Here is a 24,862-nt window from a genome sequence, read left to right as displayed (position 1 = left end):
CGTTTGGGGAGCGTGCCAGGTGCCCTTGACCTGGATTGGCCACTGTCGGTGACAGGATGCTGGGCTAGATGGACCTTTGGTCTTTCCCAGTATGGCACTACTTATGTACTTATGTACTTATGACCTGCAAAGGGGGGGGGCTGGCTGGCTAGAGAGAAGGGAGCTAGGTTTGGGACCTGCAAGGGGAGAGGTTGCTGGCTGGAGGGAAGGGAGAGAGTTTTGGATCTGCAAAGGGGGGTGGTGGCTAGCTGGAAGGAAGGGAGGTTCTGGACCTGCAATGGGGGGGGGGGGTGGCTGGCTGGAGGCAAGGGAAAAAGGCAAGGGAGAGAGGTGCTGGGCCTGAAAGGGGGGGGGGGGGGGACAATGGAGGGAAGGATGAGAGGTGCTGGACCTGCAAGGGAGAGAGGCTGGGGGCTGGAGGAAAGGAGGAGAGTTGTTAGACCTGCAAGGGGGGCAGGCTTGAGGGAAGGGAGAGAGGTGCTGTACCAGGAGGAGAGATTAGAGGGAAGGGAGAGAGATGACAGATCAAGGGGATGAAGGAAGAGGGAGACAAATTGTTTAACCCACAGTGGGAGAAAGAGCCAAAAGCTGGAAGAGAGAAGCAGAGTAGCTGGATAGGTGAGACATTGGTGTGAGTGAGGAACATAGGCGCCCCGTATGCCACTGCCCCGCCCCCCGCCGCCGCACCTTTAAATATTACAGTTTTGCTGGAGTCGCGGGCAGCCGGCATTGAAGACATCGGCAGGCTTAAGCCGGTTCCAGCAGCCTTCCCTCTTCCCTCGTTGCAAGTCGGATGATGGCTCCGCCCTCTTCTGACGTATTTCCTATATCTACGAGGGCGGAGCCATCATCTGACTTGCAACGAGGGAAGAGGGAAGGCTGCTGGAACCGGCTTAAGCCTGCCGATGTCTTCAATGCCGGCTGCCTGCGACTCCAGCAAAACTATAATATTTAAAGGTACGGCGGGGGGGGGGGGCAGGAAGGAAACAGGGCAGACGGGAGAGGAGGGTTGCTGCACATGGTGGAAGAAGGGGAGAGGAGGGTTGCTGCACATGGTGGAAGAAGGGGAGAGGAGGGTTGCTGGATGGAGGGAAGGGGAGAGGAGGGTTGCTGGACATGGTGGAAGAAGGGGCGAGGAGGTTTACTGGATGGAGGGAAGGGGAGAGGAGGGTTGCTGGATGGAGGGAAGGGGAGAGGAGGGTTGCTGGACATGGTGGAAGAAGGGGAGAGGAGGGTTGCTGGATATGGTGGAAGAAGGGGAGAGGAGGGTTGCTGGATATGGTGGAAGAAGGGGAGAGGAGGGTTGCTGGATGGAGGGAAGGGGAGAGGAGGGTTGCTGGACATGGTGGAAGAAGGGGAGAGGAGAGGGCAGGGGAGAGGAGGGTTGCTGCACATGGTGGAAGAAGGGGAGAGGAGGGTTGCTGGATGGAGGGAAGGGGAGAGGAGGGTTGCTGGACATGGTGGAAGAAAGGGAGAGGAGAGGGCAGGGGAGAGGAGGGTTGCTGGATGGAGGGAAGGGGAGAGGAGGGTTGCTGGACATGGTGGAAGAAGGGGAGAGGAGGTTTGCTGGATGGAGGGAAGGGGAGAGGAGGGTTGCTGGACATGGTGGAAGAAGGGGAGAAGGAGGGTTGCTGGACATGGTGGAAGAAGGGGAGAGGAGGGTTGCTGGATATGGTGGAAGAAGGGGAGAGGAGGGTTGCTGGATGGAGGGAAGGGGAGAGGAGGGTTGCTGGACATGGTGGAAGAAGGGGAGAGGAGGTTTGCTGGATGGAGGGAAGGGGAGAGGAGGGTTGCTGGACATGGTGGAAGAAGGGGGGAGGAGGGTTGCTGGATGGAGGGAAGGGGAGAGGAGGGTTGCTGGACATGGTGGAAGAAGGGGAGAGGAGGGTTGCTGGATATGGTGGAAGAAGGGGAGAGGAGGGTTGCTGGACATGGTGGAAGAAGGGGAGAGGAGAGGGCAGGGGAGAGGAGGTTTGTTGGATGGAGGGAAGGGGAGAGGAGGTTTGCTGGACATGGTGGAAGAAGTGGAGAGGAGAGTTGCTGGACATGGGTGGATGGAGGGGAGGATAGGGGGGAGAGGAGGGTTGCTGGACATGGAGGGGGAGGGAGGAGTGAGGAAGGAAGGAGATGAGATAACAGAAAAGGAAGAGAGTAGAAAAACTGCACATGGATGAAGAAAATAGGCATAAGCTGGATCCACTGGACAGTCAAGTTTGCGGAGGATCCAGCTTTTACTTACGGATGTAGGACAAGAAATGAAGAAGAAAGGCGGAAAGTAAACAAATAAATGGAAAGGAAGCCCTGGAAACGGAGTTAAGAGGACAGATAGCAGCACTATCGGATACTGGGCCAGCACAATCAGAAAAACAAAGTCACCAGACAACAAAGGTAGAAAAGATCATTTTATTTTCATTATAGTGTTTGGAATATGTCCACTTTGAGAATTAGGTGTTCAACATTAAAAGTTTATTTACTTATTTATGACATTTTATCCCACATTAAACATGAATTAGGATGTTTTGTGGCTCTACATGAGAATTGTGATATTATGATCCCTTATTTCAATATTGTTGACAGTCTGCATTTTCCGTATGGGTGGTATATTGGTGTATTAGGTTCTGCCCAGTGTAATATTTATGGTACAGTAAGGTTCAGAGTGTGTTTTTGCACTAAGTTGTGCATAGTGTTTTGCAGTTGAGCGATTGTGGTTAGTACATGCTTTATAAATGACCTAGAGATGGGAATAACTAGTGAGGTAATTAAATTCGCCGATGACACAAAATTATTCAGGGTCGTCAAGTCGCAGGAGGAATGTGAACGATTACAGGAGGACCTTGCGAGACTGGGAGAATGGGCGTGCAAGTGGCAGATGAAGTTCAATGTTGACAAGTGCAAAGTGATGCATGTGGGTAAGAGGAACCCGAATTATAGCTACGTCTTGCAAGGTTCCGCATTAGGAGTTACGGATCAAGAAAGGGATCTGGGTGTCGTCGTCGATGATACACTGAAACCTTCTGCTCAGTGTGCTGCTGCGGCTAGGAAAGCGAATAGAATGTTGGGTATTATTAGGAAGGGTATGGAGTCCAGGTGTGCGGATGTTATAATGCCGTTGTATCGCTCCATGGTGCGACCACACCTGGAGTATTGTGTTCAGTACTGGTCTCCGTATCTCAAAAAAGATATAGTAGAATTGGAAAAGGTACAGCGAAGGGCGACGAAAATGATAGTGGGGATGGGACGACTTTCCTATGAAGAGAGGCTGAGAAGGCTAGGGCTTTTCAGCTTGGAGAAGAGACGGCTGAGGGGAGATATGATAGAAGTGTATAAAATAATGAGTGGAATGGATCGGGTGGATGTGAAGCGACTGTTCACGCTATCCAAAAATACTTGGACTAGAGGGCATGAGTTGAAGCTACAGTGTGGTAAATTTAAAACGAATCGGAGAAAATGTTTCTTCACCCAACGTGTAATTAGACTCTGGAATTCGTTGCCGGAGAACGTGGTACGGGCGGTTAGCTTGACGGAGTTTAAAAAGGGGTTAGATAGATTCCTAAAGGACAAGTCCATAGACCGCTATTAAATGGACTTGGAAAAATTCCGCATTTTTAGGTATAACTTGTCTGGAATGTTTTTACGTTTGGGGAGCGTGCCAGGTGCCCTTGACCTGGATTGGCCACTGTCGGTGACAGGATGCTGGGCTAGATGGACCTTTGGTCTTTCCCAGTATGGCACTACTTATGTACTTATGTACTTTATTCTTTGACATATGATACATAGCTAATATCTAAATTTAATAAAAGGTATTAATTGTGACATTTATTTATTTATTTTTTCTGTGTGTGATCAGACAATTATGGATTTAAGCTCCACCCCTGGCCCCACCCCTAACCCCGCCCCCTTTAGCCTCCCCAAACAGTTGGGCCACCGACCGCCTTTGGTGAGGAAGAAAGGGGAGCTATAGAAACAGACGTGAGATGCTGTATTGGAATGACATATGAACACAGAGGGGTAATGCCTGACAGAGGGGGGAATATGGGAATAGAGAGGCTATGCTGGACACTGGGAGGGAGGGGTATATGATCACAGGGGAGAGATACTAGACATAGGAGACAATAGGAACTCAAAAGGGAGATACTGGGCATGTGAGGGCATAGGGACACAGGGGTAGGGGATAGAAGGGTGGTGATGGATGCAGGAATTTGAACATAGTGGAGATACTGGACAAGGAACTATAGGGACACAGAGATGGGAGATGGATGGTGGACATGGAGAGAGAAGAAATGGCAAATAGACAGGGCTTTGTAAGTGGTGTGGCTGCAGAGAGCTCAAAATTTGCTCCCAGCCCACCCTGTCCACTCGTTGACAGTGACAAAGTAGAGGGGATGTGGGGCTCAGGATAGTGGTACAGATCTGGATGCTGCTATCAATGGCATGGAAGAATGACTGTCTTGGTAAAGCTGAAAGCTGTAGTTTTAGAGATGACGTGGGATTCTGTAGCTGCTATTTCTGGACAGATTATTTAACCTTCAATCCAAATCTGGTCTGTGCATGATTTTTGTTCAAAGGGCCTTGAAATGGGGAATTATAAACCGTGTTTGGACTCTGTAGAACAGCAGTTGGGATCAATTCAAGAATGTGTTAATTCCCTTGTAAGAAGTAATTTAGCTATTCAAAATAAGCAGGAATTAATTGAAAATAGTATAAGAAGGTGGAATATTCACTTAATTGATTCTCCTAAAAATAAGTATATGCTACTGATGGAAACATTTAAAAGTCTGTTTCTGATGTATTAAATATACCTTCTATTTTTGCAGCTTTACTACTGAAGACATGTGGTTTCCTTTTTTTGTGTGTTGTAATCTTCTCATGAAGAAGCTTCAGTAGTGGCCCAATCTTAGATCAGGACTTTCTGCTTAGATATTTTTTTCATAATAGTTTCCCTGTTTTATAATAGAAGTCAGAAAGTTCCTGGATTTGACAAACGCTATCCAGGTAAGATGGAAATGGTTTCTGTTACTGAGACTGGAGTATTGCCTTGTTCTGGCTCACTTTTCCCTGCAAATGTGCAGTTTAAACTATCTTTACAACCTGGAGCATATAAAATATTTTCTGTCTGATAAAGCAGTCCAGGTTTCTCCTGGGACCTCTACTCTTTTGGCCGCTAGTTAGACTTGAAATATGCTGTAATACATGGATAAGACACAGATTAGTGTGGTTTTTTTTTTTTTTTTAGAGAAGATAGTAGAATTCAGTCTTGATAAAACAGGACCTCCAACTGCTGGGAAGGAATCTGAACTTGTTTTAACTAAAGCACAGTGAGAGATAAAAGGGATAATTTGAAAGGAGTGAGGTGATTAAATTTGCAGATGATACAAAACTATTCAAGGTTGTTAAAGCACGTGCAGAGTATGAAATATTGCAGGAAGACCTTAGGAAATTGGAAGACCGGGCGACCAAATGGCAGATGAAATTTAATGTGGTTAAATGCAAGTTGATGCACATTGGAAAGAAGAATCCATAGTCAACATGGATTTAGTGAAGGGAAATCTTGCCTCACCAATCTACTACATTTCTTTGAAGGGGTGAACAAACATGTAGATAAAAGGGAGCCAGAATTTCAGAAGGCGTTTGACAAAGTACCTCATGAAAGACTCCAGAGGAAATTGGAGAGTCATGGGATAGGAGGTAGTGTTCTGTTGTGGATTAAAAACTGGTTAAAAGGTAGAAAACAGAGAGTAGGGTTAAATGGACAGTATTCTCAATGGAGAAAGGTAGTTAGTGGGGTTACCCAGGGCTCTGTGCTGGGACCGCTGCTTTTTAACATATTTATAAATGACCTAGAGATGGGAGTAACTAGTGAGGTAATTAAATTTGCTGATGACACAAAGTTATTCAAAATCGCGGGAGGATTGTGAAAAATTACAAGAGGACCTTACGAGACTGGGAGACTGGGCATCCCAATGGCAGATGGTATTTAATGTGAGCAAGTGCAAAGTGATGCATGTGGGAAAGAGGAACCCGAATTATAGCTACGTCATGCAAGGCTCCATGTTAGGAGTCACGGACCAAGAAAGGGATCTAGGTGTCATCGTTGATGATACGTTGAAACCTTCTGCTCAGTGTGCTGCTGAGGCTAAGAAAGCAAATAGAATGTTAGGTATTATTAGGAAAGGAATGGAAAACAAAAATGAGGATGTTATAATGCCTTTGTATTGCTCCATGGTGCGACCGCACCTTGAATATTGTGTTCAATTCTGGTTGCCGCATCTCAAAAAAGATATAGTGGAATTAGAAAAGGTGCAGAGAAGGGCGACAAAAATGATAAAGGGGATGGGATGACTTCCCTATGAGGAAAGGCTAAAGCAGCTAGGGCTCTTCAGCTTGGAGAAAAGGCGGCTGAGGGGAGATATGATAGAGGTCTATAAAATAATGAGTGGAGTTGAACGGGTAGATGTGAAGCGTCTGTTCACGCTTTCCAAAAATACTAGGACTAGGGGGCATGCGATGAAGCTACAATGCAGTAAATTTAAAATGAATCGGAGAACATTTTTCTTCACTCAATGTGTAATTAAACTCTGGAATTCGTTGCCAGAGAATGTGGTAAAGGTGGTTAGCTTAGCGGACTTTAAAAAAGGTTTGGACAGCTTCATAAAGGAAAAGTCCATAGACCGTTATTAAATGAACTTGGGGAAAATCCACTATTTTTGGGATAAGCATTATTTTTTGTTACATTTGTACCCCGCGCTTTCCCACTCATGGCAGGCTTAATGCGGCTTACATGGGGCAATGGAGGGTTAAGTGACTTACCCAGAGTCACAAGGAGTTGCCTGTGCCTGAAGGGGGAATTGAACTCAGTTCCTCAGTTCCCCAGGACCAATGTCCACCACCCTAACCACTAGGCCACTCATTATAAAATGATCTGTACATTTTTGGGATCTTGCTGGGTATTTGTGACCTGGATTGGCCACTGTTGGAAACAGGATGCTGGGCTCGATGGACCTTTGGTCTTTCCCAGTATGGCAATACTTATGTACTTATCATAGTTACCTGATGCTAGGGTCCACCTTGGGGGTCACCACTCAAGAAAAACATCTAGGTGTCGTATATAATACGCTGAAATCTGCTCAGTGTGCGGCAGTGGCCAAAAAAGAAAACAGAATACTAGGAATTATTAGGAAAGGGATGGTGAATAAGACTGAAAATACTATAATGCCTTTGTATCGCTCCATGATGTGACCGCACCTTGAGCATTGTTCTCAGTTCTGGTCGCCGTATCTCAAAATAGATATAGCGGAATTAGAAAAGGTTCAAAGAAGAGTGACCAAAATGATAAAGGGGATGGAACTCCTCTTGTATGAGGAAAGGCTAAAGAGAATAGGGCTCTTCAGCTTGGAAAAGAAACGGATGAGAGGAGATATGATTGAGGTCTACAAAATCCTGAGTGGTGTTGAATGAGTACATAAGTACATAAGTATTGCCACACGGGGCCAGACCAAAGGTCCATCGAGCCCAGCATCCTGTTTCCAACAGTGGTCAAAGATACCAAAAAAGTTCAATACATTTTATGCTGCTTATCCCAGAAATAAGCAGTGGATTTTTCGCAAGTCAATTTACTAAGGGTATATGGATTTTTCCTTTAGGAAGCCGTCCCAGACCTTTTTTAAACTCCGCTAACCTAACCGCCTTTACCACATTCTCTGGCAATGAATTCCAGAGTTTAATTACACTTCATTCTTCTAGAAAGGCCTTTAAAAATAGTGAGTCTTTTAAGAATCGTTTGAAATGCTGACTATAATTACACAGTCTTAAATTTCCATAGCAGAGGACTAGCAATCGAAAATGCTCACATCTTTGTAGCCACATAGTGATACATCACTGTAGATGGCAAACAAGGCTGTTTAGATTTCTCAGATCTTAACGATCATCTTTACTTAGACATTTTTAAAACATTACGAGCATATGGTATTAACTTATGTGTACAACTGATGCCTAACTTTAGGGAAGGTCTATAAACTATTATTAGTTATGGCTAATCTCTGGGTGGGATCCTGCCAAATATTTGTGACCTGTCAGAGGTAGGATTCAGCACTCGATGCACCTTTGCTGATATCTGAGAATAGCATATCTTACGATCTTATTATACAAAACAGCAAATCTAAAACATAACTCTTCTCTGTATTCTGTAAAGATGAAAAGTGCACTTTAATTTTGCTTTGAAATAATATCTTGTTCTTGCTAACCCCCACTACGATAGCATAGATAAGAGTAGTGATTAATAGCCAAGATGTTGGTTTTGATAATGTAACAGTTAATTGTAGAAAAAGTATTTAATAATCACTGTATTATAGCTGAATACAATTCTATAACTGGGGAAAAATGTAAAGATTTATATAAAATATTGCATGTACCACCACTGAGAATCATTCAATCCCACCCAGTCTCAAGAAATTCCTATCCTTATACACAGAGCACATATAGGAAAGAGGATGGGATTTGATATACCACCTTTCTGTGGTTACAATAAAACTGGTTTTGTACCTGGGGCAACGGAGGGTTAAGTGACTTGTTTAGAGTCAGAAGGAGCTGCAATGGGAATTGAACCTGGTTCTCAGTCTGCTGCACTGACCATTAGGCTTCTCCCCTTCTTACATATCATCACATATACATTTTGTGCCTATATAATAATTTTCTTTCTCTAGGCGAACTCTGTTCATCCTGAAGCTTGGGACCTTCCAATTTGCTTTTCTTCGCCCGGTACTTATGTTCCTGTCTGTCGTGCTTTGGGCTAATGGAAATTATGATCTCTCTGATGTAAGTATTATTACTTGCAAACACTGAGTTCTTTCTAGAGGTTTCTTAATGAGTTTATTCACTGGGTGTCTCAATGAATGTGGCAGGTGCCTGAGGGTCAGATAGGTGTTACAATACTCACAAACACAGGACCTTATACTGAAAGGAGCATTGGAAAAATGTTTGAATAAGGCCCATAAACCTCATTAATGCTCAGTTTATCCCAAGACTGAGGCTGTAGCACTCAAAGCCAAGCAGAGAGGGAAGGTGGCGATTGCTTGAATGAGAACCCCCGCCAGTCAATGATCAGTGTACTGCTTTATCCTTCAAGTGCTGATATTCCATCATTTTAGCACGAAATGGTGCTTACGTTTAAGCGTTGAAGTTATACATTGAGGGGTATATGCTGAATGATGATTCCAGTTATACACTGACTTGCTGTTAAGATTATGGGGGCAGGTCTATAGAGGTGCACCTAAATGGACGTGTCCAAATACAGTAGCACAGTAAACGACAGCAGATAAAGACCTACATGGTCCTTCCACTTTGTCCAACAAAGCAACCAGAGCCATACTCGCCACTTTGTACGTGTTATGGTCACTCGTGATTAAACACTGGTTTGCAATTTGCCATCATGCCTATCACATATAGGCAGTTGAATATGATGGAGTTTTAGGACAATATATGTTATAACCCAAATATTACTAACAGTACCCCTTGAGTTGTACTTCATCCTCACTCTCAGCATCTGATAATATGATATACAATACTGGAATTGCTGAAGCTTCATCTGTGTTTTTTGCCAATTGCGGGACACAGACGGTAGCAGTTCAGATGAGGGGAGATATGATTGAGGTGTAGAAAATCCTGAGCGGTGTAGAAGTAGTAGAAGTAAATCGATTTTTCACTCGTTCCAAAATTACAAAGACTAAGGGACACACAAGGAAGTTATATGGAAATACTTCTAAGACAAATAGGAGGAAATATTTTTTTTACTCAATGAATAGTTAAGTTCTGGAACTCTTTGCCGGAGGATGTGGTAACAGCAGTTAGTTTATCTGGGTTTAAAAAAGGTTTGGACAATTTCCTGGAAGAAAAGTCCATAGTCTGCTATTGAGACAGACATGAGGAAGCCATTGCTTGCCCTGGGATTGGTAGCATGGATTGTTGCTGCTAATTAGGTTTCTGCCAGGAACTTGTGACCTGCTTGGTGACTATTGGAAACAGGATACTGGGCTAGATGGCCATTGGTCTGACCCAGTATGGCTGCTCCTATGTTCTTATGTTCTATGACCTTAGTTCCCACTCTTGCCCAACATAACACTTCCTCAGCCATGATGTGATTCCATCCTGTTTATATTTAGGCATCCCCTGTGTTTATCCCACGCATTTTTTAATCCCTCACTGTTTCTTTGAAGAGCATTCCAGGCATTCACTGCCCTCTCTGTGAAAAGTATTTCCAGACCTTACTCCTAAGTCTGCTGCCCTGAATCCTCAGTTCATGTCCTTTAGTTCTACTGCCCCTTCATCTCTGGAAAAGATTTGTATATATATTAATACCTTTCAAGTACTTTAATGTCTGTATCATATCTCCTCTATCTCACCCTTCTTCTAGCTTATGCATATTCAGGTCTTCCAGTCTCTTCTCATACGTCTGTTGGCACAAACCCTGTACCATTTTTGTCATTGTCCTCTGAACCATATCAAGTCTGTTTATGTTCTTGGAGAGATATGATCTCCAAACCCTATTCACTTGTTCAGTACCCATGTCTGTTTTATCATTCCCTCCTTAAGTATTTCCCTTACCCCTTATTTGTCCTGTTAGTCTGTCCTGATTAGATTGTAAGCTCTGTCGAGCAGTCTCTTCATGTTCAAATGTACAGCGCTGGTATGTCTAGTATAGAAATGATAAGCAGTAGTAGTAGTAAATGGCGCTGAAAAAAATCGGCACTGAACGGTATTCTATAATGGACATTCCGGGATGAGACCCTTTACAGAATAGTGCTTAGCGTCAGGATCTGTGCTGTACTTTGGACACAAGGAGTTATACCAACTGGAACCAGGTGTAAACCCAGCATGCAAGTTGGACACAGATCTGCACTATTCTGTAACAGTGCGCAAATTTTAAGGCAACGTCACTGATGCCCATGTCCTTCCCTTCATTACCTCCCTTGAAGGTCTGCACGGAAACACTTATGCACTATTTTATAAATGAGCGCTTAAGTGTCTTTTCACGTGGATCTGCCATTTCTGCCCCATTTCAGTGCCTTGCATCCATTAGAATGCTTTCTGTGTCAAAATTTCAGTGCGCAAGTAACACCTAATGTTCGGCGCCATATATAGAATTCTCACGAAAGCTTTGAGTGGGGCCTTACCAACGGCTTGTGTAGGGCATCAATATCTCCTTTCTTCTGCTGGATACGCCTCTCTCTAGCTGGGGGATGCCGCAGCGCGCGCCTGTGGGCTCCGACTTCGCTACCTTCGCTCATTCGCTGCAGCTCTCTCTGCCCCAGAACAGGTTACTTCCTGTTCCGGGGCAGAGGGAGCTGCAGCAAACGAGCGAAGTTAGCGAAGTCGGAGTCCACAGGCGAGCGCTGCGGCACCACCCCCCCCCCCCAGCGGTGTGCACCCGGGGGAGGTGTCATTTTGCCGGGGGGGGGGGGGAGCGCTGCACCCAGTGGGGGGGGGGCGCATCGACGATCCGCCCCGGGTGCCTTCCAGACTGGGAACGCCACTGGCGGAAACAGATAGGAAGCCAGTGAAGTGACTTGAGGAGAGGGCTAATATGAGCATAACGACCCTGGCGGAATATTAGTCGTGCAGCAGAACTTTGAACAGATTGAAGAGGAGAGAGATGGCTAAGTGGGAGACCTGTGAGAAGCAAGTTGCAATAGTCTAAGCGAGAGGTGATACGAGCGTGGATGAGGGTTCTGGTAGTGTGCTCAGAAAGGAAAGGGTGAATTTTGGTGATATTATAGAGAAAGAAATGACAGGTTTTAGCAGTCTGTTGAGTATGGGCAGAGAAAGAGAGAGAGGAGTCGAAGATGACCCCCAAGGTTATGAGCTGATGAGACAGGAAGGATGAGAGTGTTATCCACAGAAATAGAGAATGGGGGAGGAGGAGAGGTTGGTTTAGGGGGAAAGATAAGAAGCTCAGTTTTGGTCATGTTTAGTTTCAGATGGCGCTGAGACATCCAGGCAGCAATGTCAGACAGGCAGGCTGATACTTTGGCCTGGATTTCAGCTGAGATTTCTGGTGTGGAGTTGGTCTAGTTGCACTACTTTAACACCAAACTGGCATGTGCGATCTTTATATTGTGCATGGTATAGGAGGAAATGCATCTCTTTCTATTTCTTTGGTGTGGCTTTTTGGTGTTTTGGTGTAATATATGTTTATCATTTTTGGTCAGCTATTATGTATTTGGCATTTGTGTTCTGTGTGTGTGTGTGACCGAGGTGTTCTTTAACATGAATTTTCTATGTAGAATTCTGTAGTAATTTGGCTTGTTCAGTTTTCCCAATAGTTGAGGGAATATTTGTGAGGGGGGAAGGAGAGACAGGGTTTTAAAAAAATCCTTGTTCTATATTGGTTGTGATTCATAAAACAACAGCCGTAGAGAACATTGTTTCATTCTACTTTAATAAAATGATTTAAATATAAAATCATAACTGTTCGAGGCCTGTGCGGATTGGATCAGAGTTCAAGGGGATGGGTACAAACTTTGTCCCCGCATCATTCTCTACTGTAAACCAAGGGACCCAGGTTTAAATCACACTAACTCTTTGTTTTTGTAGTTGTACACCCTCCAGGAACAGAGTGTGAACGGTTTCTACTGTAATCTCCATTTAACACACGCACAATCTACCGTCCAATTTTTCAAATCTATTTACACAGTGGACGAATTGCTGTTAACCAAAGGAGAGATGTACATAAGTAATGCCACACTGGGAAAAGACCAAGGGTCCATCGAGCCCAGCATCCTGTCCACTACAGTGGCCAATTCAGGCCAAGAGCACCTGGCGAGCTTCCCAAATGTACAAACATATTCTATACATGTTATTCCTGGAATTGTGGATTTTTCCCAAGTCCATTTAGTAGCGGTTTATGGACTTGCCCTTTAGGAAACCGTCTAACCCCTTTTTAAACTCTGCCAAGCTAACCGCCTTCACCACGTTCTCCGGCAACAAATTCCAGAGTTTAATTACGCGTTGGGTGAAGAAAAATTTTCTCCGATTAGTTTTAAATTTACTACACTGTAGTTTCATCGCATGCCCCCTAGTCCTAGTATTTTTGGAAAGCGTGAACAGACGCTTCACATCCACCTGTTCCACTCCACTCATTATTTTATATACCTCTATCATGTCTCCCCTCAGCCGTCTCTCCGATGTAATTGACCAAAAATGTAATGCAGGCTTACAAAGTGTAATTAACACTGTAGTTTCATCGCATGCCCCCTAGTCCTAGTATTTTTGGAAAGCGTGAACAGACGCTTCACATCCACCTGTTCCACTCCACTCATTATTTTATATACCTCTATCATGTCTCCCCTCAGCCGTCTCTCCGATGTAATTGACCAAAAATGTAATGCAGGCTTACAAAGTGTAATTAAAGTCATTCATTGCCAGAGAATGTGGTAAAAAGTAATTAGCTTAGCAGGGTTTTTAAAATGTTGAACATTGATACGTGTGGGTGGGAACAAAGCCTGGGCCCTTGTACCATGCCATCTGGAACACAAGCCCTCTAAGTTTATAATAGTGTGTCCTGTGATAGGATAGTAAAAGCTATGATCAGTGGGGCTGATATTCAGAGGCTAACTCCTGCGGCCCACGTTAAACCCGGACATTCAATGCTGGGCCATTTCCAGTGACTGGTGTTGAACATAACTGGTTATGTTGATATTCGGAATTAACAGGTTATGTTCAAACTGGCGAAAGATATCCCATGTGTTCACTTGGCCAAATATAGCTGCTAAAGTGGAGCTGAAAATCAGCGGATAGCCAGTTATATTGGGCGATATAACTGCCTATCCACTAGCCGCTATCAGGCAATATTCAGCGGAAGATAGCTGTCTGTCCCCTGCTGAATATTACTGGATAGCTGGTTATGAGGCATTTAACCGGCCAGGAGTCGATCCCGGTCAGTTGTCGATCCCGGCCAGTTAAATACTTTTGAATGTCGGGGAAGTGTGTATGAGTGCCACATACGAATTATGTGGAAATTCATACCATATTCAGAACAGTAACATTCCCCTCTACTATCAGCGATACAGAAGTGCCAAAGACCTACTGTCCCTGTAGTCACTAGGTCAGAAGTGGCCAACTATGGTCCTCGAGGGCCACAACCACTATTCCCTCTAAGTTGAGTGGGGGTTCTCCAACTGCATTGCTGAGAGTGATGGGTGGTGCTTTCAGTCGCTACAGATGGGCAGGTTCCCTGGAGTCCCATCGATCTTGCCTGTCCCTCATTATTACATTACATTAGGGCTTAAATCCCACTAATACCTTTTCAGTTCTAAGCGGTTTACAAACATCATAAAGGGTTACAGAGATCAGAACATTCTTCTCAGAGTTACAATGGTTGCTTTGGAGACAAGCAGAAATCTAATAATAATGCATCTTGCTTAAATAAGAAAGTTTCTATGTTCTTTTGAAACATGAGATATGATTGTGAAAATATGATAGTGAAACAGCACCCTCTACTGGCAGGACTGTAAGTGGAGGAATCCTACTCAGCTTAGGGGGAACAGTGGCCTCAACCCATTCATGTATTCAGGATTTCCACAATGAATATGCCTAAGATTGATTTTGTATGTACTGCAAATAGAACTCATTCATATTCATTGTGGAAATCTTGAAAATCTGACTGGGTTAGGCCCTCGAGGATCGTGGTTACTCACCCCTGCAATCGGCAGTATTTGATAGGACAGTCCACATGTTCTTGTATGTGCATCAGGCCAGGTGAAATTACAGGCAGGAGCTCTAGCAGGCCAGCAGGAAAATGGCCGGTCTCAGGCCTGGCCTGCCGGAGCTCCTGCACGTGTGCATTTGCACACATCGGAGCTCCAGTAGGCCTCACCAAAGCCAGGGCCTAAATTTAAAAGCATATCCAGCAGACTCCTGAGGGTGTTTGTGGTTCAGCGCCGGCAGTGTGGAAGGTCAGCCTGGAGGTAATCCGAAGACATCAGGAGAGCCTGGTAAGAGGGAAACCCAGAAACCGTGACCCAAATCCATCTAAAAGTTGTCATACCATCTCACACCACTAAGGCTTCCACAATATGCATGAGATTGATTTTAGAAACATAGAAACATGACGGCACATAAAGGCCATATGACCCATCCAATCTGCCCATCCTCTGTAACCCCTAATTCTTCCTATTCCTAAGCAATCCCACATGCTTATCCCATGCCTTTTTAAATTCTGGAACAGGCCTCAACTCCACCACCTCCACTGGGAGGCAATTCCACGCCTCCACCACCCTTTCTGTGAAATAATACTTCCTTAGGTTACTCCTAAGCCTATTCCCTCTTAACTTTGTGATATGCCCCCTCATTCCAGAGCTCTCCATTTGAAAAAGGCTCTCTTCCTGTACATAAATGCCCTTGAGATATTTAAACGTCTCTATCATGTCTCCTCTCTCCCAGTCAAGACCGCTTACTAATTTTGTAGCCGCCCTCTGGACTGACTCCATCCTGTTTATATCTTTCTGTAGGTGTGGTCTCCAGAACTGCATGGAGTACTCCAAATGGGGCCTCACTAGAGACTTATACAACGACACTATCACCTCCTTTTTTCTGCTGGTCATGCCTCTCTTTATGCACCCAAGCATCCTTCTAGCTTTGGCCGTCACTTTTTCTACCTGTTTGGATGCTTTAAGGTCATCAGACACAATCACCCCCAAGTCCCGCTCTTCCTTCGTACACTGAAGCATACTGTACCGTTCCCTCGGATTCTTGCGACCCAAGTGCATGACCCTGCATTTTTTGGGACTAAACCTTAGTTGCCAAATATCAATCCATTCCTCCAGTCCTTTTGTGTGTACTGCAAATAGATCAGATTCATATTCATTGTGGAAATCTTGAAAACCTGACTGGGTTATGGCCCTCAAGGATCGTGGTTACCTGTCCCTGCAATAGGCAGTGTTTGATAGTGGGGTAGTCCACATGTTCTTGTATGTGCATCAGCACAGGTGAAACTACCAACCAGTCTTTTCCATAAACAGGTATGGCTCATCAGAGGTACACAACTGTGAGCATCTATGGCCATTACAATTGGAACAACATTAATGTGCATTGCATTAAATTGATGAGGCTCACATATTTGCACTTTATTCTCAAAATTTTGCCAAAAAATCTGCTTGCCTATTAGTAGAGCGCAGGTGCATGTATGTTGATGCTAAGTAATGTATATCCTTATAAAATATGGTTGAGCACACCTAACATTTCCATAAACCCTGCCATTATGTCACAGAGGAAGGGAGCTAGGATTGCTAAGAGCACTGCAGCAGACCAACTAGTCACTTATCTAGAAACTCAAAATATTCTTTCTGAAACTCAATCTGCTTGCCAAAAAGGGTTCAGTACAGAGACTCTTTTAGGAGTATTACTTTTGAAGATAAGGATTCATTTAGCTCTTAGACAACAAGTGGTTTTATTGGTTTGATTTGTCTGCAGCTTTTGATCTGATAGATCATGATTTTTGCTTCATATACTTTCTGAATAAATTGAAAAATATCAAGCAACTACCACCTAACACCCTTCTGGTCACGATGGATGTAGAATCACTATACAGCAACATTCCACATGCGGACGGCATAGCTGCATGTGGAAGACTCCTAAAAAAATCCACACTGGACCATCAATACTCACCAGAAACTATTACAAAATTAATCAAATTCATTTTAACTCACAACTACTTCCGCTTTAACAATGATATCTATCTACAAATAAAGATGGGCACCAGGACAGCACCCCACTATGCCAACTTTTTTATGGCTGAGCTGGAAGAGACATTTCTGAATACACACCAGACCAAACCTCTAAAATACTACCGGTACATCGATGACATTTTTATGATTTGGACGGAGGGTGAAGAAACTCTGAAACAATTCTATTCTGCCTTCAATATATACCATCCTACAATCAGATTCAAAATTGACTACTCCCCAGAAAAAGTCAATTTTTTGGACACCACGGTCTCAATCAGTGATGGCTGTTTACAAACATCTATATACAAGAAACCCACAGACAGATGCAGCTACCTCCACAACTCCAGCTTCCATCCTTCACATACAAAAAGATCCATCATTTACAGCCAAGCCACAAGATACCACCGTATCTGCTCTGACCCAGGGGACAGAGACAGACACCTTAAAAGCCTGACTGCATCCTTCAAACAGAAAGGCTACAACCCCAAAATAATCTCCAAGAATATTGCCTCCTCCCTCAAAACACCCATGGAGAATCTGCTACAGTACAAGGAGAAAAAAATCCACAGACAGAATCCCCCTTGTAGTGACATACAATCCAGAGCTGGAAAAACTGAGGAAAATCATAAGAGATCTACAACCTATACTCCAGGAGGATGAATTACTGAAAGAGATATTCCCATCCCCACCAGTACTGGCCTTCCGACAGCCACCCAACTTAAAACACAAGCTAATCAGAAGTAAACTTCCATCACAGACTGAAAAGGAACAGAAGGGCACACTTCCCTGTAATTTATCCAGTTGCAAACTATGCCAAAATATTTCACAGGACCCCACAGTCATCCACAAAGGAAAGACATTCAACATAAAGGGATCTTTCACTTGCTCATCTTCCAATGTGGTATATATCATTCAGTGTAAAAAATGTAACGAAGGATGCTATATTGGAGAAACAGGCCAGATGCTTAAGACAAGATTCAATTTACATAGACATCACATGAACAATACTGGTGCCAGTAGGGCTCCCACGCCTGTTGGTCAGCATTTTACAGGACCAGGAGACTGTACCAGTGACTTCACAGTGAGAATCCTGAAAGGTAACTTTAAAACCATACAAGAACGTAAGACCTTTGAAGTCAGAATGATTGAATATTTTAACACCCAACAGAAAGGACTTAACAAGGATCTGGGGTTCCTAGCCCATTATAAACCATAAAGCTGTATGTCTCTGTTGATCACCCCACCCCTCACCTATCCACACCCATCCTGTTAGAATATCAGTGATATGCTTTGATGTCCCCATGCATACCTCCTACCCACCCCCATCCTCCCACCCTGTCAGACTGTCATAGTAATGCTTGAATGTTTTCACTTATAAACACTGTCAGCTAGCACATTTGCTTATTTCCGATCTGACGAAGAAGGGCAACCTTCGAAAGCTAATCAAGAAATGTATTAAGTTATGTCTAATATAAAAGGTATCATCTTATTTTCTTTTCCATGTTTTATTTTGTTTGATTTCTATTCATAACCTTAAGAGTGGACTAACATGGCTACCACACTCCTCTGCTTCATATACTAAATTTAGTCGGTATCTCAGGTAGAGTGTTTTCGTGTGTTAAAGGATTTCTCAGTGTAAGATCTTACAAGGTCAAATGGGCAAATGAGTTCTCCAGGGCTTGGGGGGGGGGGGGGGATTTTCCAAGCCCAGCACTAGCAAGCTTCTTCCTGCCTGCCTGCATCCAGGTCTGTCCTCTCCTGCTCCTGTATGCTGCCCAGGACTCGGATGATTGCATTAGCATGATATCACGTTAATGCAATCATCCAGGGCCCGGCCTGGACAGGAGCAGGAGAGGACAGACTGTGGGAGCAGGCAGGCAGGAAGAGGCTTGCCGGCACCAGGCCTGTTCCCCCCCCCCTTTGGAGGCAGAGACAGAAAGGTAAGGGGGAGGGTAAGAGCGGTGGTGCATGGTGGTCCGGTTCTGCCCCGGGCCCAGCTGTGTCTCTCAGTGGCCCTGGAGTTCTCAAGGTCATGGAGAATGAAATGTCGTGCTCCTCAGGGTTCCCCATTCTCTCTCATCCTTTTCAATATCATGATGGCAACCTTGGGTCAGCAGTTGGACGATTTGGGTGTATCTTTCTTTACATATGCAGATGACAAACTTATTACTCTTTTCTGATTCTTTTATACAGAAAATTATACCTGAGATTCATACATGTTTTAAAAATTGTAGAAGACTGGGCAAACTTTACTTTTCTAGAGCTGACTATGGATAAAACCAAGTTTATCTGGTTTGGCCCTTTTTCCTTATCATTACCAATTGATAAAATCATGCTTAAAAAAAACATGTATTTTACTATTGAATTTTCTGTACAAGTTTTTAGGGTAATTTTGGATTCCCAGGGAGTCTTTTGTAAACTGAGGGCCCTTATACTAAACCATGCTAGGATTCTGGGCGTTACAATGCCGACAAAGCTTCGTCGGCATTGCTGCATGGGAATCGCTAACACAGCTTGGTAAAAGGGGCCCTAAGTGATTAGGCAGGTCAAAAATTTATTTTGTTTCCATAATCTGAAAGTAGTAGTTAAAACTATTGTGTTGTTTGCCGTAGACCAGTGTTTACCAAGTCTGGTCCTGGACTTGATGGACCTTTGCTCTGTCCCAGTATGGCAATACTTATGTTCTAATACTCCTTGGGTACAGTGTATGCACATCAAGTTCATGCATATTCATTGTGGATATCCTGAAAACCTGACTGGAAAGGGGTAATTTTGGAAAATGCTGTGACTAGACACTCAGAGAGAGTAACCCCTCTTTTAATTAAACTTCATTGGTTACCTGTTCATTCTTGTTTTTTAAGACTTTGTGCAATGGTTTATAGGCTTTGCATGATCTTGCTTATAATTATTTGCCATGTCTGTCTTTTGCTTCTAATTTTTTGAGACAATTCTCTCCATTATAATATATAATATACAAATCCGAGTTCACCATCACAACCACAGCTGAATCCATTCTACCGCAACTTGAAATTGCCTCGGTAAGCCGGTGGCCTAGTGGTTAGGGTGGTGGACTTTGGTCCTGGGGAACTGAGGAACTGAGTTTGATTCCCGACACAGGCAGCTCCTTGTGACTCTGGGCAAGTCACTTAACCTTCCATTGCCTACCGCACTGAGCCTGCCATGAGTGGGAAAGCGCGGGATACAAATGTAATAAAAATAAATAAATAATCACCCAAACTTGCAGGAACACCTTAACGCAATCCTACTCTACAGACCACCAGGCAACTGGCAAGACTCCCAAACACACTTCATGGACTTCATCTCGAACACATGTGTCTCTACCTCAAATTTCATCATAATAGGCGATATCAACCTGCACCTTGAAGATCTCACCTTAACAAGCACCCAAGAATGCAAAGAATGCCTACAGCTATGGGATCTTCACGTACCAAATACACAACCAACTCACACTAAAGGACACACACTAGACATTATCACACATAAATTTGATCCAGACTCTAACCTTATACTAGCAGATACAAGATGGATACCCGCACCGTGGTCAGACCACTATAAAGCATATATCTCCCTCCAATGGCAAACGAAAGACACAATTAAAAAACAAGAACAAAAAACCTACACCACGAGAGGAAAAATAGACCCGGTAATATTCTGGCAGCAGATCTACCACAACGGATGGACAATAAAGGCAGACACAATCCAATTCCTCCTAAAATGGGACGAAAGATACAGAACAATATTAGACAACATTGCCCCAACCCAAACCTGATCCTCATATAGGAAGAATTCAACACGGTTCAATGAAGACCTGAAAAAACTTAAAACACAAGTTAGAAGGTTAGAACGTGCGTGGAATAAAAAGAAAGACGACACCACACTTAACGCCTGGAAACAACTTCAAAGAAAATATAAATATACCATAACACAAACTAAAAGATTATTTTATAAAACGGAAATTGGACCAAACTACAAAGACACACATAAACTCTTCCAACTCGTGAATAAATTTCTAGATATCACACCAATCACAACCAACAGCATAGATACACCAGGAGCAGAAGAACTCGCGAGATACTTCAATGAGAAAATCATACAATTGCGACTTAAAATTCCAGTCAGTACCACCGACTATGCTGCACTCCTTGACTACCTAGATCCAGACCCTGGTGTATACCCAGCAGACAGAACCTGGACCAACTTCGAGATATTATTGGAGGACCTTATCTCACAAACGCTCAAAAGATTCGCAAAATCTCATTGCAAATTAGACATATGCCCAAACAACCTTATGACATATGCCCCTCAACAATTTATAATAGACCTCACGAATCACGTGAACTATATGTTACAGATTGGACTTTTCCTGAAGGAGAAAGGAAACATCCTACTCACTCGCTTTTATATTGTAATTGTTTTTGCAACGTGCAGCGTCAGACGGATCATTTAACAAACGGTCTTTTTAAAGACCATTTTAAAATCCTTGTCTGCACTTTTCTCATTCGTGACTTGAGTTCTTTTCATCACGTCACTTGATGATCATATTTTATCATTGTCACTAGCCACAAGACTCCTGATGTAGGCCATCCGGCCGAAACACAACGTTGTGTCAAGTCATTTTTAGAGTCATTTTTAATGTGGAATTTTGTTATTATTATTTGTTTGAATATTATTAAATTTTGTTTATTTTAAACTTAACTTCAGGTCCAATTATTGGATAGCCTGGCTCATATTCCCACCTTTTTGTTTCTACTTTACGTGCCGTGGGATCTATTGAGTTCTCCACGTACGTGGATTCTCTTTAACCCTAGAACGCATATTGGGGGCCTTTTAGGCCCCCATGCTTACATTTTTGCTATTATCTGCAAAATTACTTTAGTTAGAATTTTGAAACTCAAGGTATTACTCAAGTATGTCATTGTTGATAATATCCAGTTGTTCATATAATTTTTTTTCATAGGCATTATGGTGTAACAATGCTTGTTTGGTGAAAACTACATCTGTACGAATTGGGGGCCTTTTAGGCCCCCGCTGTTTTTATCATGTTCTCAGAAGTGTTTGTGTCTCAAGTTACTTTATTTGTACTCAGTAATGCTGGTGGAGGGGCCAGGGTGTGGATAATAACATGTGAGGATGTCATGTGATTTTTGGAGGGAGTGATAAGGCCATGACATCACCTCAGGTCCTCTGAACCAGTGTTGCCAGGTGGGCGGTTTTACCGCCCAATTGGGCGGTTTTCCGCGACCCGCCGCGGGAAATTTTTGCCCGCGGCGGGTTGCGGTTTTTTGGGCGGTTTTTTAAGCTTCCGGGCGGCTTTTTGGGCGGCTTTTTGATTTTTTTCGGCCGCGGGGGGCGGGGTTAGTGACGTTTTTGGGCGGGGTTAGTGACGTTTTGGGCGGGGCCGATGACATGGGAGGCGGGGCCGATGACGGGGAGGCGGGGCTGATGACGGGGAGGCGGGCCCGATGACGTGGGAGGCGGGGCTGATGACGGGGAGGCGGGCCCGATGACGTGGGAGGCGGGGCCGGTGACGGCGGGGGCGGGGCCGGTGACGCAGGGGTGGGGGTGTCAGGGGCGGGGTTTGTGTTTGGGCGGGTTTTGGGCTGGTTTCTGGCCCGGATTGGGCTGGAAAAAAAAATTCTACCTGGCAACCCTGCTCTGAACACTGAGGACAGTATACACTGTGAGCTAATTGCTGAAGGACCTGTGATAAGATAAGCTGTTGAGAGGAAATCTGTTTCATTTTCTAACATCTAGTCAGCAATGGCACAGTCTTCCTCCAAGTGTCTGACTGACCAAGAGATTGAAGCGATTATGTTTCAAAGCGATGATGAAAGTGAACTATCTTTGTCTGATGAAGAATATCTGCCACCAGCTAATCAAACATCCTCATCCAGTGATTCTTCTGATGATGAAGAAGTGAATCTAGTGGATCCTCAAGAAGTGATAAGTAGAACATCCAAAACGAATGTTTTTTGGGACAGTAATCCTACATTAGTCGGACGTACTCCAATACACAATATTGTGAGACAGGCTCAAGGAGCTGTGGGAAGTCCCAGTTACTTTACCCCTAAAGATGTATTCTGTACTTATTTTTCTGACAATATTGCAGAAGAGGTCCTATTATGTTCAAACCTAGAAGGAAGACGTATCGCTTCAGCAAAAAATAAGTCCTGGAAAAATATCTCAAAAGAGGAACTTTATGCATATATTGGACTTTTCCTGCTGGCAGGGAGTCAAAAATCGTATGATGTCCCAATACGAGAATTATTTCTGGACCCACTTTCTGATCCACACTATAAGGCGACAATGTCAGTGGGCAGATATGAGGAAATTAGAAGGATCATTCGCTTTGATGATAAGCGAACTCGTGCAGCGAGGTTTGAAACAGACAAATTAGCCCCTATCAGTTATATCTGGAACATATTTATCAAAAATTGCACAAAACTTTACAATCCTAGTACTAATGTTACTGTAGATGAGCAACTTGTACCGTTCAGAGGACGCTGCAAATTCATACAATACATGCCCAGCAAGCCAGCCAAGTACGGTATAAAAATCTTCTGGATGTGTGATTCTGCAAATTATTATGGCATAAATGGCGTAATCTACTGTGGCAAAGAGGTTGGTGCACCAGTACAGAAGGATCTGGGGTCTGAAATAGTCAAAACTCTTGCTGTTCCAATATTCAATTCAGGTAGAAACATCACCATGGACAATTATTTCACCAATGTTGAACTAGGCAATTTTCTGCTTGCAAAAGCTATTACACTTGTTGGTACTATAAAGCAAAACAGACGAGAAATTCCAGCAGCACTCAAACACAATCGTCAGCGAGCACTTTATGAGAGTGTCTTTGGATTCAATAACAAAGCGACTTTGGTATCTTACAAGGCAAAGAAGGAGAAATCTGTAATTTTACTCAGTACCATGCATCACGATTGCAGTGTTGACAGCAATAACCAAAAATTGAAACCAGAAATCATCCTGCATTACAATGCAACAAAAGGAGGTGTAGATAAAATGGATGAGATGGTGGGAGAATATTCGTGTAAGAGGCAAACAAAACGATGGCCTGTAGTACTATTTTCAAATATGCTTGATGTAGCAGCCCTAAATTCATTCATTATTTATACAGAAACTCATCCTGAATTTCATGCACAGAGGAAGGACAGGAGACGCTTATTCTTGAAGGACCTTTGTCATGAACTTGTAATACCTCACATGATAGAGCGAAGCGACTTGAAATGCTTGCCAAAGAAAACTAAAGAAGCAATGAAACGGTGTGGCGTACAGTTTCAGATTACTCCAGAGCCAGGAGAAAGAAAACGAAAGCGTTGTTTCATGTGTCCAAGAAACATAGAGAGGAAAACTGAGCGATATTGTTCCACTTGTAAGGAAACTGTTTGCAAAGAACACTCTTCTGAAAAAATAACATGTCAGAATTGTTTGGAAGACTAATATAATAGAAAAGAAAGTTAGAATAAAAATGTAGCTGCAGCTAGTTTGCTATAGATTTCTATGCATTTTTGTGTGTTTTCATGTCTTTGCGTGAAATTTGGGAAAAAAAAGATTTTTTGGTGTTTTCTGTGAAAAATTATAATTAAAATGTTGTCCACTATTCATATTTTATTGAGCAATTTTGAAATAAACTTGTGAAAGTTATTTAAGTGTGTTTTTCTACATTATGTGCATGGGGGCCTAAAAGGCCCCCATGACGTTAATATGTATATTTTTAACGTCATGCGTTCTAGGGTTAAACATCCTACTCACCCCCATACCCAAAGACGCAAAGAAGAGTGCTAGCGAACTAACCAACTACAGGCCAGTAGCATCCATTCCCTTACTAACCAAACTAACGGAAGGGATGGTAACCAAACTACTCACAAACTATTTAAACAAATTCTCAATTTTACACAACTCCCAGTCAGGATTCGGTTCTAACCACAGTACGGAAACGGTACTAGTTACTCTCATGAACAAATTTAAACAAACGATTGCAACTGGCAAAAACATACTACTTCTACAATTTGATATGTCTAGCACCTACGACATGGTTGATCATGGAATATTACTACATATTCTCGAGTATTTCGGAATTGGAGGCAACGTTCTCAATTGGTTTAAGG

General features: G+C 43.5%; 1 protein-coding gene across 1 annotated transcript in view; it reads left to right on the top strand.

The window, feature by feature from the left end:
• The window catches only part of LOC115468164 (organic solute transporter subunit alpha-like), a 107,948-nt gene that overhangs the window by 28,397 nt on the left and 54,689 nt on the right, over nt 1-24,862 (top strand). The window contains exon 5 of the mRNA XM_030199708.1: nt 8,700-8,811. Coding sequence (XP_030055568.1) covers nt 8,700-8,811 — 112 coding nt within the window. The remainder of the gene's footprint in view (nt 1-8,699; nt 8,812-24,862) is intronic.

Source organism: Microcaecilia unicolor, chromosome 4 (assembly GCF_901765095.1).
Source record: "Microcaecilia unicolor chromosome 4, aMicUni1.1, whole genome shotgun sequence".
Classification (NCBI taxonomy): domain Eukaryota; kingdom Metazoa; phylum Chordata; class Amphibia; order Gymnophiona; family Siphonopidae; genus Microcaecilia; species Microcaecilia unicolor.
This window is presented reverse-complemented; position numbering and strand designations above follow the sequence as displayed.